Consider the following 13,689-nt stretch of genomic DNA (forward strand, 5'->3'; position numbering starts at 1 on the left):
GTGAAGAGGATTGGGAGTGACCACATTTACCACGTTGCAGGTACCCAACAGCAGTACAAGAACGAAGACATCAAACCATGGACCGAAGAGGTCCGAACCAGCAGACTTCTAGACCTGTAGACAGCACCACTGGCATGTGCTAACTCAGACCAATCATGCGGTCCCAATAACACCGCGGATAGCAGAGAAGGAGATAAAGATGTGTTGAACTATTTTTAAGCATGATACATAGTGATCACATTCATGTGTGGCCTTAAATGTAAATAATAATTGTAATGTAAGCCAGAGTGGCATTGGTTTTTTTATTTTTGTTGTAAGTAATGTTTGGGGCTGAATGCATGCTATACTCCAGTTTTATTTTAGTGCTATTTAGTGTTGGGATACGACGGCCATGTTAGGATTTATAGTAGTGTTTGGTGTATGTTTAGATATTTTCACGCGTGTCATGCAGACACTAAGGTATAAGCGACGTCATGTTCATCTATACACATGGGAGGGAACGAAACCTCTCGACATTCAAACGGGAACTTAGAAATATGTAGAACTAACATATAGACAGGCCATGCATGATGTAGTATTACTGCATGTTTTTTCAGCTGATGACGTGTACAGAAGGCTATCCCCTTCCTTGTATTTAGTGTGGGTCATTTACGGAAAGTGGCAGGCAATCCTAGCGGTGATCTAGAATTGATGACTATGATGAGCCGTGATGATTGTGTTGAGGGCTAGTGTTGTATACAAGGAATCGGTATACAGAAACACAACATAAATTTATTGCTTCAATAAGTTTTTTTTACAATATGTACATAAATATAACTAAACTCTTCTTGAAGCTGGATGAACTTGTACGCAATTAATGATGATATTACGGTAGACTGAGGGTCTGTTGAAATATATACTTTATACACATGAGAGTTCTATATACACACGAATCTATCTTGCGGAGATAGTCTGTCAAATAAGAGAGAGTTCAAGATAGTCGAAAACTATCTGCCTTGTAGAATTACTAGTGTAACTTGCAATGAAAGTTCGTACTAACAGAATGCTAGTCATTGCCGTAGGCTTGTCAGGAACTGACAAAAATATTCACAATTAGTAGAATACTAATGTTGATGTCGGAACATAAGTGAGGACTGTGGGATGAGTAGAATACTGACATCGGGGCTCGACGTGGTTACAGGAAGCGAGAGGTGAGGCAGTGTCTAGAGGTGAAACCTCACAACCAGAATTCAGTCCACCTGTTCGATACACATGTTTAAGAGGGATAGCCTCCGTGTTCGACTTGCAGTGTAATCTGGCGTTGGACACTGGGGAGTCCTGGGAATAGCGGAATGCTGCTCTTTTTATAGCGCTGGCTGACGTCACAAGCAAGCGCAATGCAGTCACCTCGTAGAGTCTGGAAAGATCCGGGCTGCGGCGTGTTGCGGAGCTATCAGGCGCAGAGCCGAGATCGCGAAGGACACACAACAGCTAGAATTGTAGATTGCCTTAGAGGCTGAGTTAATTAGTTGTACCTGGTTTATGAGGGGGCGTAACGCAGACCAGATGTTATAATCAGTGATATATTTAAAGGCTTATTTATCCGAGATTACTCTCAGCTGGACGAGAGTGTGTTCCAGGTAGACAGCGAGCAAATTGTATGATTCACGGTAGGTCATAAGTGAAAGTTACGCATAGTCCCGTTAGCTATGTGAGAGAGGGATGCCTGAGCCACACAGACAATGTTTGTATTTCTTTCCCTCACCAGCTGCTTACAACAGGTAAACAAATATAGCCGATAATGTGACCAGTTATGTCACGAGAACTACGCCGATCTGCAGAGCGATTCCCGCTCGATCTGATGGTGAACATGTATCATGTATGTCATTCTTTTCCAGATGTGGTTCATTTGTGTTTGTTGTTTTTATGTGTCTTATGTATGCGATAGTGTTGTCAATTACTTGTGTTGATTAGTGTTCCACAGCTCGTTGGTTGTAATAGGGTCGCGAGGTTTCCAAGCCTCTGTCTTTTGTCCGCGATCCGAATATCATGCATTAGAATCTGTGTTATTTTGGTGGTTTAAACTTAAGGCAGTCCCAAACAAAGGGTTCTTTTTATATATGTAAATATCCGACAAATTCGGAATTAATGCAGTTAGGCCAACATTGAATCATGGAAGAGACGGTACTTAATCGCAGCCTGCGGGCTAATAACAGTCAACTTATTTCGATCTCCGTCACAAATAGGTAGATTTCACACTTTCAATGTTATTGAATTTAATACGCCCGGATTCTCAACCCGTAGGCTTTTGAACGACCTAAATTTTCAATTGTAAAATTTCGTGTAAATTGGAGTTTTTTTTATTGGGTATAGTTTTTGTTTAATTTAACCATAATGCTTTTGACGTATTAAATTATTATTTTTGAAGTTCTCATTCACGAATATGTATTATAGATCCTGTCCCAATCTTATATGATAAATTTTGCTAGACTTTTGGTTTCTCGGACGCAACCACGCAACGTCTCCGCTGAGCTAGGCCATCTGGGACAGGAGAAAGGTGCAATTTGTCAAGAGCAGGGCGAAAATTTTCAAAAAACATCAGCTAACAAAAGTACATCCGTCTTTAAATATAAGTCAGAGTATTCGCCTGGCGTTTGAATGTGGAACAGCTTCCAGATACGTTACGTTTGGTGCTAAGTGATGTAAACATTACAGCAGGCAATCACAACTCTCCAGGTTTCATATCTACAACTCAGAGCTGAATGCGGAAACAATGAAATTTGTACTCCGTGTCTCAGCAAATAAGTTACTTCCAAGACTAATCAACTTACTCGTATCACCAATTTTTTTGTTGCTGAGATGTGCATACTAGGCTAAATGCAAAGACAGTGAACTTGATATTTCGTGTCTCAGCAAATACTTACAAATCTAATCAACTTGCTCGTGCAGTCAATTTTTTTGTCGAGATGCACATACTGTCGCGAACACACTTTATATTAAATTAACTGCATTCTCACTCCGTATTCAGTGAACGTACTTTGAGCTAACAGTTCACACTTAGTCTTCAGTAAAATAAAAGCTCGTCATCGATTCCAGGTCGGGTTAATTTTTTAACATGTTTTCCTTCGTATGCACTTAAGCTCTTTAACTGTAAGTCCACATGAGTTCCAGGTTCGAGACCCCGAGTCGGTGATTTTTTCTTTGCTCAGTGTTAAATGTTTGAATTTTCGGAGTTAGATATTTGAATAGCACTTCAGCTTTGAGTCCAAGTAAGCTCCTTGTTCTAATCCTAGTTCAATCGGTGATTTCTAACTTTCAATTCTTGTAGCGCTAAAGCCAAGTGTTTCAATTAAATGCACTAGCCTTTAACATACAGCCATGCTGGTTTGCTGCCCACGTACAGGAGCTACGGGTTCAATTCCTAGTCGGGTCTGCGTTTTTTAAATTTCTTGTAGCTCGAAGGTTGGGTGTTTTGGATTTAACGCGCAAGTATTTAGTTACTATTATAGTCAGCAGCCTAAGGGGAGGGGGTGCCGAGTTTGATTTCCAGTCGGGCTGGGGATTTTTTAATTTCTCGCAGTTCAAAAGTTAGGTGTTTTGAATTAAACGCACGCTTTCAATGCACGGTCTTTTACTTAGCAGGATACTCAACAATCCAAAGGGAAGAGCCCTGGGTTCCATTCCCAGTCATGTGTAGCGCGAACATTCTTTTTCGGTTCTGAACGCATAGTTTTAATCTTTAAGTGATGTAAACAATACTGTAAGCTACTGTAAGTCCCTGGAGTTCAAATGTATAAGCTCGAAATGTTAAAATAAAAAATCAGTGTTCCAAACACAAAAAACCGACAGCGCATTGCGGATCAGTTCAGATGCTAACGTATTTGACCACGTTCGAATCCTCGGTCGGCGATATCTTTTTCTTTGCTCAGAGTTAGTTGTTTGAATTTAACGCACACTCATTTAGTTACTATGATAGTCCGCATTCCAAGGGGGAGAGCCCGGAGTTCGATTCCCGGTCGATTAGGGGATATTTTATTTTCTCAGAGCTCAAACATTAGGTGTTTTGAATTGAACGCACGCTTTCAATGCACAGTCATTTAGTTAGCATAATCGTCTGCAGTCCAAAGACTGCAGTCCAAAGACTGGTAACCTATGGGCCTCTTCAGTGTTGCCTAGGCCATCTATAACACCTGATGGCAGAGCTGTTGAGGATCCAACCAGCCTTAGGGCTGAGGACTGAACATACTTGCATACGCAGTAGATACAATAATGACACTAATCCAGGGGAGTAGCCAAGGGGGATTACTGGGAATTATAGAACCCCCATGCAAATTTTACAAAAGGAAAATAAACAGAAACTGACAATAAAAAAAACTAAATGAACATTCAGAGACATAATTGTAGAACCAACATATCTGCTGAATCTATTTTCTAAGAAGCCTCGAAAGTTGGATTTTATATTCTAAACTGAACATAACATTCGCTGTGAAACTGTTGACCTTGATCATATTACTCTCGTTCTGTATTTTAATGCAAGATTTGGTTGTGTAATCTGAATATCAACATAATTCACTTGTACCCGCGTCCTTATAATAACACTCGAATTTCCATATATGAGGAAGTGTACTGTAGTATAAGATTAGAGGAAGGGGTTGTAAGTGGTCTAATGGAATAAAATCTATGTCTAAAACAGGGCTGCAAATTATCTCATATTCTTTTTCTGATTTTTATCAATTATATATTACAAGGGCATGGGAAGGAGTGGGCGAGTCCTGTATTAGGTGATATAGAAATTCCCGGTCTGATATTTGCAGACGATGTATTATTGATGACGCTGACGGGGGGAGGGTTACAGAGAAGCTTAAATAAGGTTTCGGAGTACGCTAGGAAGTGGTCGTTGAGAGTAAATAGTACTAGACAAAGGTAGTGGTATGTAGGAAAAGCAGGAATTGGAAGACAAAGAAGCATTGGGTGATAAATGGGGAGGTATTAGAGGAGACAATTAAACTAGAGTATCTGAGTGTTTGTATAAGTAGGAATGGTAAATGGTCCGACCAAATTAATCAAGCTAACTGAACGGGTCTAGCGGCACTTTCATTTAAAGTAAGTAAGGATGTGTTCTGCCCGAAGGCAGGTCCGACCTCCGCAGAGGTGTGCCTGAGGCGGAGTTTACGTGCGGTAGGGTGGCCAATTCCTTTCCGCTCCTCCATTCCATTACCCCCACCAACAGCGTGTGGCAACCCATCCACTTCTCGACCACGCCCAATGTTGCTTAACTTCCGAGATCTCACAGGATCCGTGTTTCAACACGGCTACGGCCGTTAGTATTTCATTTAAAGAATACTGGAAAATAAATTACCAGGAGTCGATTACAAAATACAGAGAATGGTATTCAAAACAGTGGTTTTAATTAGGGTGTTATATGGAGCAGAAATATGAGGGGCTGAAAATGATCGTATTATATTAAATCAGATTGTTAGTAGATTTGGCAAAATTGTAATGGACCTCCCAAACTGTACGGCTAACGCAGCGGTCAGAGTCATGTGTAATGAGTGTATAGAGGTTGATATCATGAAGAGAGTGTTGGGGTACTGGAGAAGGTTGTAACGGGTGGGGGCGGCTTATTCCTACAAACGGTCTACCAGCACTAAATGAAGAAGAGTTCTTCTGGAGACTGTTGGATTGACAAGGTGAAAAATAGAGATTGGGTTTAGGAAATTATTGCGGGAGGGATTGGGAAAGAAGGAATGCAGTTTGTTGGAGGAATACGTTAAAAAGGATTAAATATATTCACTTACAGGAGCTGGAGGCTGAATGTGGGAGAAGGACGTCTCTGAACATGTTTATTAGAATCAAACAAGTAATAAGTATTAAAAATAGATAATGTTAACAGATTAGAGAGAAGAGCAATAATTTGGTGAATGTTGGGTATTTACAGGAATAAAGGGTGGACAAGAATGAACGACAACTCGATTTGTTTATTGTGTGGGGAGACAAGGGGAGGGGTTCCACTTGTTAATAGCATGTACGGGAACTCGAGCGGAGAGAGAGAAATTCATGAGTGATGGACACTTGGAAGCTATGAAACTATCGGACAGTGATCAGAGGATTGTTAACTGGATAGCGAGAGAGTGAAGCGTACCTGGGAACTTAAACAAGTTTTTAGAGGTTATCAAAAACACTGCATAGAGAGGTTAAAGGAAGCTGAAGTTAGAAGATAGTAGTGAGGTCCTGTCGTAGTTATTGTGTTGCTGCGGATATAGGACAACAGGAGGTGATGTAGATAAGGAGCAGAGAATTAAGATCCTCACACTGCTGGTTAGCAGAGTGGGGGGAGATAACGGGTGTGTACGAGCGGCGTCATAGGTCAGGGCTCAGCTGCCTGACTCTGCTGAAAGACTCGGACAGCTGACTGAGTGTACACCCCCCTCTGGCGCACGCCCATTGCAAGTACACTGCTATAGTTAGCCATTTTTGTTTGTTTTTTCCTTGTTTGCCGTTTTGCCGAAATACTTTATTCAATAGGGTTTTCCATTAATTATATCTTGTCTTGATTGTATTGTTGTTTGCATTGTATATGTTTTATTTTTTGTGTTTGTTCTCTCTTTTATTTTCTCCGTAAAGATTAATTAATTTGAAAAACTGTAAAATCTGGAGAAAATAAATCTACTACTAATAACACTCAGGCATGCGCGCACCTCACACGCGCAAGCATCTTCATTATGTTCTATCAGCATTTTGTAAGTATAAACTACACTACTATACTACTGCACTAATCACACGCTTATATACACCAGTTCATGAATACTAACACAAGTCTGTTCTTGCTTAGAACTTCCTCACAGTGCACAGTAGTACACTTATTTAATACACTTAACACATTTTTATAGAAGTAACATCAATAGTAATACTGCACAATACTGTCATTTACTTCTTGCAATAATCCAGAATTGTACGCTGGACACAACTATCGCTGGTAGTACGGTTCTCAGTTATATGCGGGCATGGCGTATTCTGTAATGTCGAACAATTTCGCGTCATTTTTCTCTATCGAAAATGACTATATGTCCTTTACGGCTGATACGGCATGTCGGTAGGATTTCACGTTATACAAACCACCTTCTTCGCAGTGTTCGTTCTCATCATCATCATCGTCATCATCATCATCATCATCATCTTCTTCTTCTTCTTCTTCTTCTTTTTCTTCTTCTTCTTCTTCTTCTTCTTCTTCTTCGTTTCCTACCGCTTTCCCACACCTGTGGGGTCGCGGGTGCGAACTACGTCGCACATGTGAATGTGACCCCGTTTTACGGCCGGATGCCCTTCCAACCCTATATGGAGGGATGTAATTACTATTGCGTGTTTCTGTGGCGGATGGTAGTGTAGTGTGTTGTGTGAATATGAAGAGGAGAGTGTTGGGACAGACACAAACTCCCAGTCCCCGAGCCAGAAGAATTAATCAGAAGCGATTAAAATCCCCGACACCTGGGACCCTCTGAACCGAAGGCCAGTACGCTGACCATTCAGCCAACCAGTCGGACTCCTCATCATCATAATCATCGCCATCAATTTCTGTTTTCTTGTCTTGGAGGCGACGGGTGACGAACTCTTCGATGTTTTCTAACGTCGCTTCTGTCTCAACTTCTAGATCAATGGCCACGCAATCTTCTGCCTTGACATTACCATAATTACACTGTGCAAGAATTTGTTGTAGCACATCAGTATTCTCGATTATTATGGTTTCTTTGTCAGGGTGTGAGACAAACTTGGCTTTGTGAAAGCAATGACGTGTAATAAATTGTATATGATGACGCTAGGTTTAGAATGTTAAACTAGTAGTATTTCTTGAAATATTTTCTTTCCATGGATTTCCTTGTTGTATTCTTGTTGTTGTTGTTGTTGGGTAATTATATTTTAACTTTGTTTTCACTTGTAATATTAAGCCAGTACCAGCAGTAAGCTCAACCTCTAGGATTGTAAGCCGTAATGCTAAGCACTGGAAATACTCGTGTGTGAATTTGTATATGATGATGCTGGATTTAGAATGTTAAACTAGTAGTATTTCTTGTAATACTTCCTTTCCATGGATTTTCTTGTTGTACTTTTGTTGTTATTGTTGTTGTTGGGTAATTATATTTTAACTTTATTATCACACTATTGTAAGTGTCCATTGTCACCGGAATATTTACCGATTTCGATGCATTTGTTAATAATAATAATAATAATAATAATAATAATAATAATAATAATAATAATAATAATAATAATAATAATAATAATCTGTACCATATTTGGCGACACTCATTTCAGTGCGTCTGCGATCCAAATTACAGCATCGAGCACAGAGAGATATTTCCTGGCCAAATGCTATCTCGGCCATCTTAGATTCATTTGGATTACACATGCACTAAAAAGGATTAGGAAAGAAATGTACATATTTTTTTCCGCTTTAGTAATACAACTTTCTTCCGTTTCCGCGTCAGACAGGTTCCACTAAATACAGGTAAACTTAGATGAATACTAAACCATAATTCAAGGGACTGGGAAAACTTTTCGATATGGACAGTTTTCCGGTTCATAAAGGTTCCGCTAAAGGCAGGTTTTACTGTAATAATGTTATTGGCTTTACGTCCCACTAACTATATTTACTGTTTTCGGAGACGCCGAGATGCCGAAATTTAGTCCCGTAATAGTTATTTTTCGTGTTAGTAAATCTTCCGACATGAGGCTGATGTATTTGAGCACCTTGAAATACCCCCGGACTGAGCCAGGATCGAACCTGCAAAGTTCGGGTCAGAAGGCCACCGTCTCAAACGTCTGAGCCACTCAGCCCAGCCCAGACGACAATATTGGTGAAGATAGTTACATACTTTTGCGACCAGTTATATAAATGTTATTGTATAATTAATAGGAAGCATCGAATTAGGGCCTACTCAAAATTCAGTCAAATATGTTTCACTTTTAATCTTTCCTTCGCTGTGGTCTAATGGATAGAAACTTAGCGAGCTATCAGGGCCACAGAGATGCTTCTTCAGTAGTAGCGGGGTATATGTCTATCTCTCCTCACCATTACAATTATTTATATATTGACGGAAATGTTTGCCTTCAGGGGGAAAATGCTCATGATTTCATAATAATTATTCATTTTCTCTTTACAGACTTTATCGAAGGGATTGAACTCCATTCCTGGACAACAATCATTATAATGTATTATACACTGACTGACAGAGCAAATGCAACACCAAGAAGGAGTGGTCAGAACTTTATGCCAATTGCAGGGTAGACTGACGTCACTGAGGTATGCTCATGATGTGAAATGCGCCGCTGTGCTGCGCACGTAGCGAACGATAAATGGGACACGGCGTTGGCGAATGGCCCACTTTGTACCGTGATTTCTCAGCCGACAGTCATTGTAGAACGTGTTGTCGTGTGCCACAGGACACGTGTATAGCTAAGAATGCCAGGCCGCCGTCAACGGAGGCATTTCCAGCAGACAGACGACTTTACGAGGGGTATGGTGATCGGGCTGAGAAGGGCAGGTTGGTCGCTTCGTCAAATCGCAGCCGATACCCATAGGGATGTGTCCACGGTGCAGCGCCTGTGGCGAAGATGGTTGGCGCAGGGACATGTGGCACGTGCGAGGGGTCCAGGCGCAGCCCGAGTGACGTCAGCACGCGAGGATCGGCGCATCCGCCGCCAAGCGGTGGCAGCCCCGCACGCCACGTCAACCGCCATTCTTCAGCATGTGCAAGACACCCTGGCTGTTCCAATATCGACCAGAACAATTTCCCGTCGATTGGTTGAAGGAGGCCTGCACTCCCGGCGTCCGCTCAGAAGACTATCATTGACTCCACAGCATAGACGTGCACGCCTGGCATGGTGCCGGGCTAGAGCGACTTGGATGAGAGGGAATGGCGGAACGTCGTGTTCTCCGATGAGTCACGCTTCTGTTCTGTCAGTGATAGTCACCGCAGACGAGTGTGGCGTCGGCGTGGAGAAAGGTCAAATCCGGCAGTAACTGTGGAGCGCCCTACCGCTAGACAACGCGGCATCATGGTTTGGGGCGCTATTGCGTATGATTCCACGTCACCTCTAGTGCGTATTCAAGGCACGTTAAATGCCCACCGCTACGTGCAGCATGTGCTGCGGCCGGTGGCACTCCCGTACCTTCAGGGGCTGCCCAATGCTCTGTTTCAGCAGGATAATGCCCGCCCACACACTGCTCGCATCTCCCAACAGGCTCTACGAGGTGTACAGATGCTTCCGTGGCCAGCGTACTCTCCGGATCTCTCACCAATCGAACACGTGTGGGATCTCATTGGACGCCGTTTGCAAACTCTGCCCCAGCCTCGTACGGACGACCAACTGTGGCAAATGGTTGACAGAGAATGGAGAACCATCCCTCAGGACACCATCCGTACTCTTATTGACTCTGTACCTCGACGTGTTTCTGCGTGCATCGCCGCTCGCGGTGGTCCTACATCCTACTGAGTCGATGCCGTGCGCATTGTGTAACCTGCATATCGGTTTGAAATAAACATCAATTATTCATCCGTGCCGTCTCTGTTTTTTCCCCAACTTTCATCCTTTTCGAACCACTCCTCCTTGGTGTTGCATTGTCACTGTCAGTCAGTGTACATACTTGTATATTGTTATTAAATCATAAGATCGCAATTTTCAGTAGTGTGGTATGTTACAAAGTAAAGGCAGCTGTTGCCAAGTAGACGAAAAGTGCTGGAAATAACATGTGCTGTAAATGAAAATGGTCCTTGTAAAGTAACATCCGTTAACGACCCAGTTTTAAGTCTTTTTTGCAACATCCTTCATTCTCCAAAAAAGTGGCATTGTTTTATTGTACAAAATTAAAGAGTAGCCTGTTAGACCTTCATATGGAAACTACCGCTTCTTTTACACATTTAGTCAATGGTTACTTTGGAAGGTTGATGTGATTTAATTCATGGTATACTCTACATTTTAATGTTTAGGCTAAATCTGATATCACCGGGCGAGTGGGCCGTGCGGTTAGTGGGTTCGAATCCCACTGTCAGCAGCCCTGAAGATGGTTTTCCATGCTTTCCCATTTTCACACCAGGCAAATACTGGGACTGTACCTTAATGAAGGCCACGACCGCTTTCTTCCCACTCTTAGGCCTTTCCTATCCCACTGTCGTCATAAGTCCTATCTGTGTCAGTGCGACATATAGCAAAAAAATCTGATATCGCTGGGTAAAAAATAGAATGGATGACAACACGATCAAATCAAAAATGAGAAAGTAGCGTTTTTATCACATTGGCTGCCATGCGTATCAATTTGATACATTTTAAATGTAGTACCGATATCTCTTATCAATTATCACCATCCTGGACGATTGCGACAAATGCATCAGTACGAATATGATTAAGATATTTTCTGATTAGAGACTTTACCAGTGGGATTGAACTCCATACTGGAGAGCCGTGCCACGTCCCCAGGTCGACGAGGGTACGATGAATCGATGTAAGCGTACCCTCCTTCCATTCCTCCATGTTTGAAGCTCGTCCGATCGGTGGCAGGACCCGTGGACGGGTTGTGACTTCCTCGACCCTGAAACATTTGGAACATTTCCTTCACTTAAGATACCACTTCACTAATATTTCTCACCCATTCACTATATTTAGGCCTATGTGAAATCATGCAACGATTGTTTCAATGTTATCTCTTTGCTGAATATAATGTGACACATGGATCGACAAATGGATTCATTCAAGTGATACATATTTTGACACTGAGCTGAATGACAAACTTGAATATAAATGATCATAAAGGAGGAACACGTACACGCATGCACAGAAATGGTGTCCCAATATAAACAAAGCATGGCGTCCCCCTACCTCCTCTCTTAACTCAATGCTGCAGGTAGAAAGCCTGCTACAAGACTGTTGTGATTGAAATGGCCACAGTGGTGGATTTATAGCAACACACGTACTGTGCCGTCAGCACTACCCGTTCACTCCCTTCCCCTTCTTTTCGGTACTGGAGTGGCTTTCAACACTACCCCTTCATTCCCTCCCCTCCTTTTCATTACTGGAGTGGCCTTCAAAACTACCCGTTCACTCCCTTCCCCCTCTTTTCGGTACCTGAGTGGCTTTCAACACTATCCCTTCACTCCCTCCCCTCCTTTTCAGTACTGGAGTGGGGCAGTGCTGATTGTTTACGTCCGGACACCATTTCTGTGCATACGTGTGCAGTATTGTTAAGAAGTCGTGGGTTTCGGGTGCTTTTCGGCTAGTAAATATTTATGTCAAATATATCAACGTGAAACCTAGGCCTACTAACTATTGCTAATAACCATCGAATAATACAGCAAGAAACTGAAGGAAAACTTTGCTAGCTACCTTTTTTCAATCAGCCTACATACTGAATAAGTATACTTTGACAATTATTAAGAAATAGACCGAGCAAGTGGCTGTGCGGTTTGGGTCACGTAGCTAAAACCTGGAATCCTGAAGATGTGAAAATGGGAAACCACTTTCAATCTCTCTAAGTTCTCTACACCGAGCTCGATAGCTGCAGTCGCTTAAGTGCGGCCAGTATCCAGTATTCGGGAGATAGTAGGTTCGAATCCCACTGTCGGCAGCCCTGAAAATGGTTTTCCGTGGTTTCCCATTTTCACACCAGGCAAATGCTGGGGCTGTACCTTAATTAAGGCCATGGCCGCTTCCTTCCCACTCCTAGCCCTTTCCTGTCCCATCGTCGCCATAAGACCTATCTGTGTCGGTGCGACGTAAAGCAACTAGCAAAAAAAAAGTTCTCTACAGAAGTAAAGTACAGTATTGGATTGATAGTTTCATTTAAGTCCTGCATATAAAAGAGGCCAGCCCCATGCCGCAGGTGTAGTGTGCCTACCACAATTTGGAGGCCCTGGGTTCGATTTCCAGCCAGTCCAAGGACTGAGACCTCGAACGGGGTTCATTCAGCCTCGTGAGACCAAGTGAGAGGCTGGCTGACATGAGAGGCAGCGGATCCGGTCGTGAAAGCCAACCAATAGGCTGAGGATGTCGCTGACCATGTGGCACTCCATTTTCTGCTGGTCGCCTGGCTGGGCAGAAGTCCTGATATGCCAAGACTTTTATTGGGCTGTTGCATCCGGCTGTGAGCTTGCATCCGGGAGATAGTGAGTTCGAATCCCACTGTCGGCAGCCCTGAAGATGGTTTTCCGTGGTTTGCCATTTTCACACCAGGCAAATGCTGGGGCTGTACCTTAATTAAGGCCACAGCCGCTTCCTTCCAACTCCTAGGCCTTTCCTATCCCATCGTCTCAATAAGACCTATCTGTGTCGGTGCGATGTAAAGCCACTAGCAAAACAAAAAAAAAGGCTCCAACTCGCCAAACTGTTCGTAATTTTGTGAATTAGTTCAGGAAGCAAGGTTGTGTGGAAAAACATTCATGTGGAGCATCCCCAGTGTGCACTTCTGTGAACAGGACGAATATTATGCTGATTTAATCATTTGCAATGATACATTTATACAAATGTAATGAATATACTTTAAACTGGGTGATTATTTCCCTGATTTTGCGTAGTAAAACGGTTCAACGTATTCCCTCTGCTATCTAGAAGGAGAAGATGACGTTGAAAACTCCCGCACGTCGCTGACTGCGCTGAACATCCCTGTAGCCGGGCTGAATACCTCAGGCGGTAGAACGCTGGCCTTCTGAGCCAAAGTTGGCA

At 42.6% G+C, this 13,689-nt stretch overlaps 1 protein-coding gene across 1 annotated transcript in view; it reads right to left on the reverse strand.

Moving 5' to 3' along the window:
* The window catches only part of LOC136863055 (MAM and LDL-receptor class A domain-containing protein 1), a 198,323-nt gene that overhangs the window by 61,737 nt on the left and 122,897 nt on the right, over positions 1-13,689 (reverse strand). Inside the window, exon 8 of the mRNA XM_067139383.2 lies at positions 11,407-11,563. Within this exon, the coding sequence (XP_066995484.2) occupies positions 11,407-11,563 (157 nt within the window). The remainder of the gene's footprint in view (positions 1-11,406; positions 11,564-13,689) is intronic.

The sequence above is a fragment of the Anabrus simplex genome, chromosome 2 (assembly GCF_040414725.1).
Source record: "Anabrus simplex isolate iqAnaSimp1 chromosome 2, ASM4041472v1, whole genome shotgun sequence".
Taxonomy (NCBI): domain Eukaryota; kingdom Metazoa; phylum Arthropoda; class Insecta; order Orthoptera; family Tettigoniidae; genus Anabrus; species Anabrus simplex.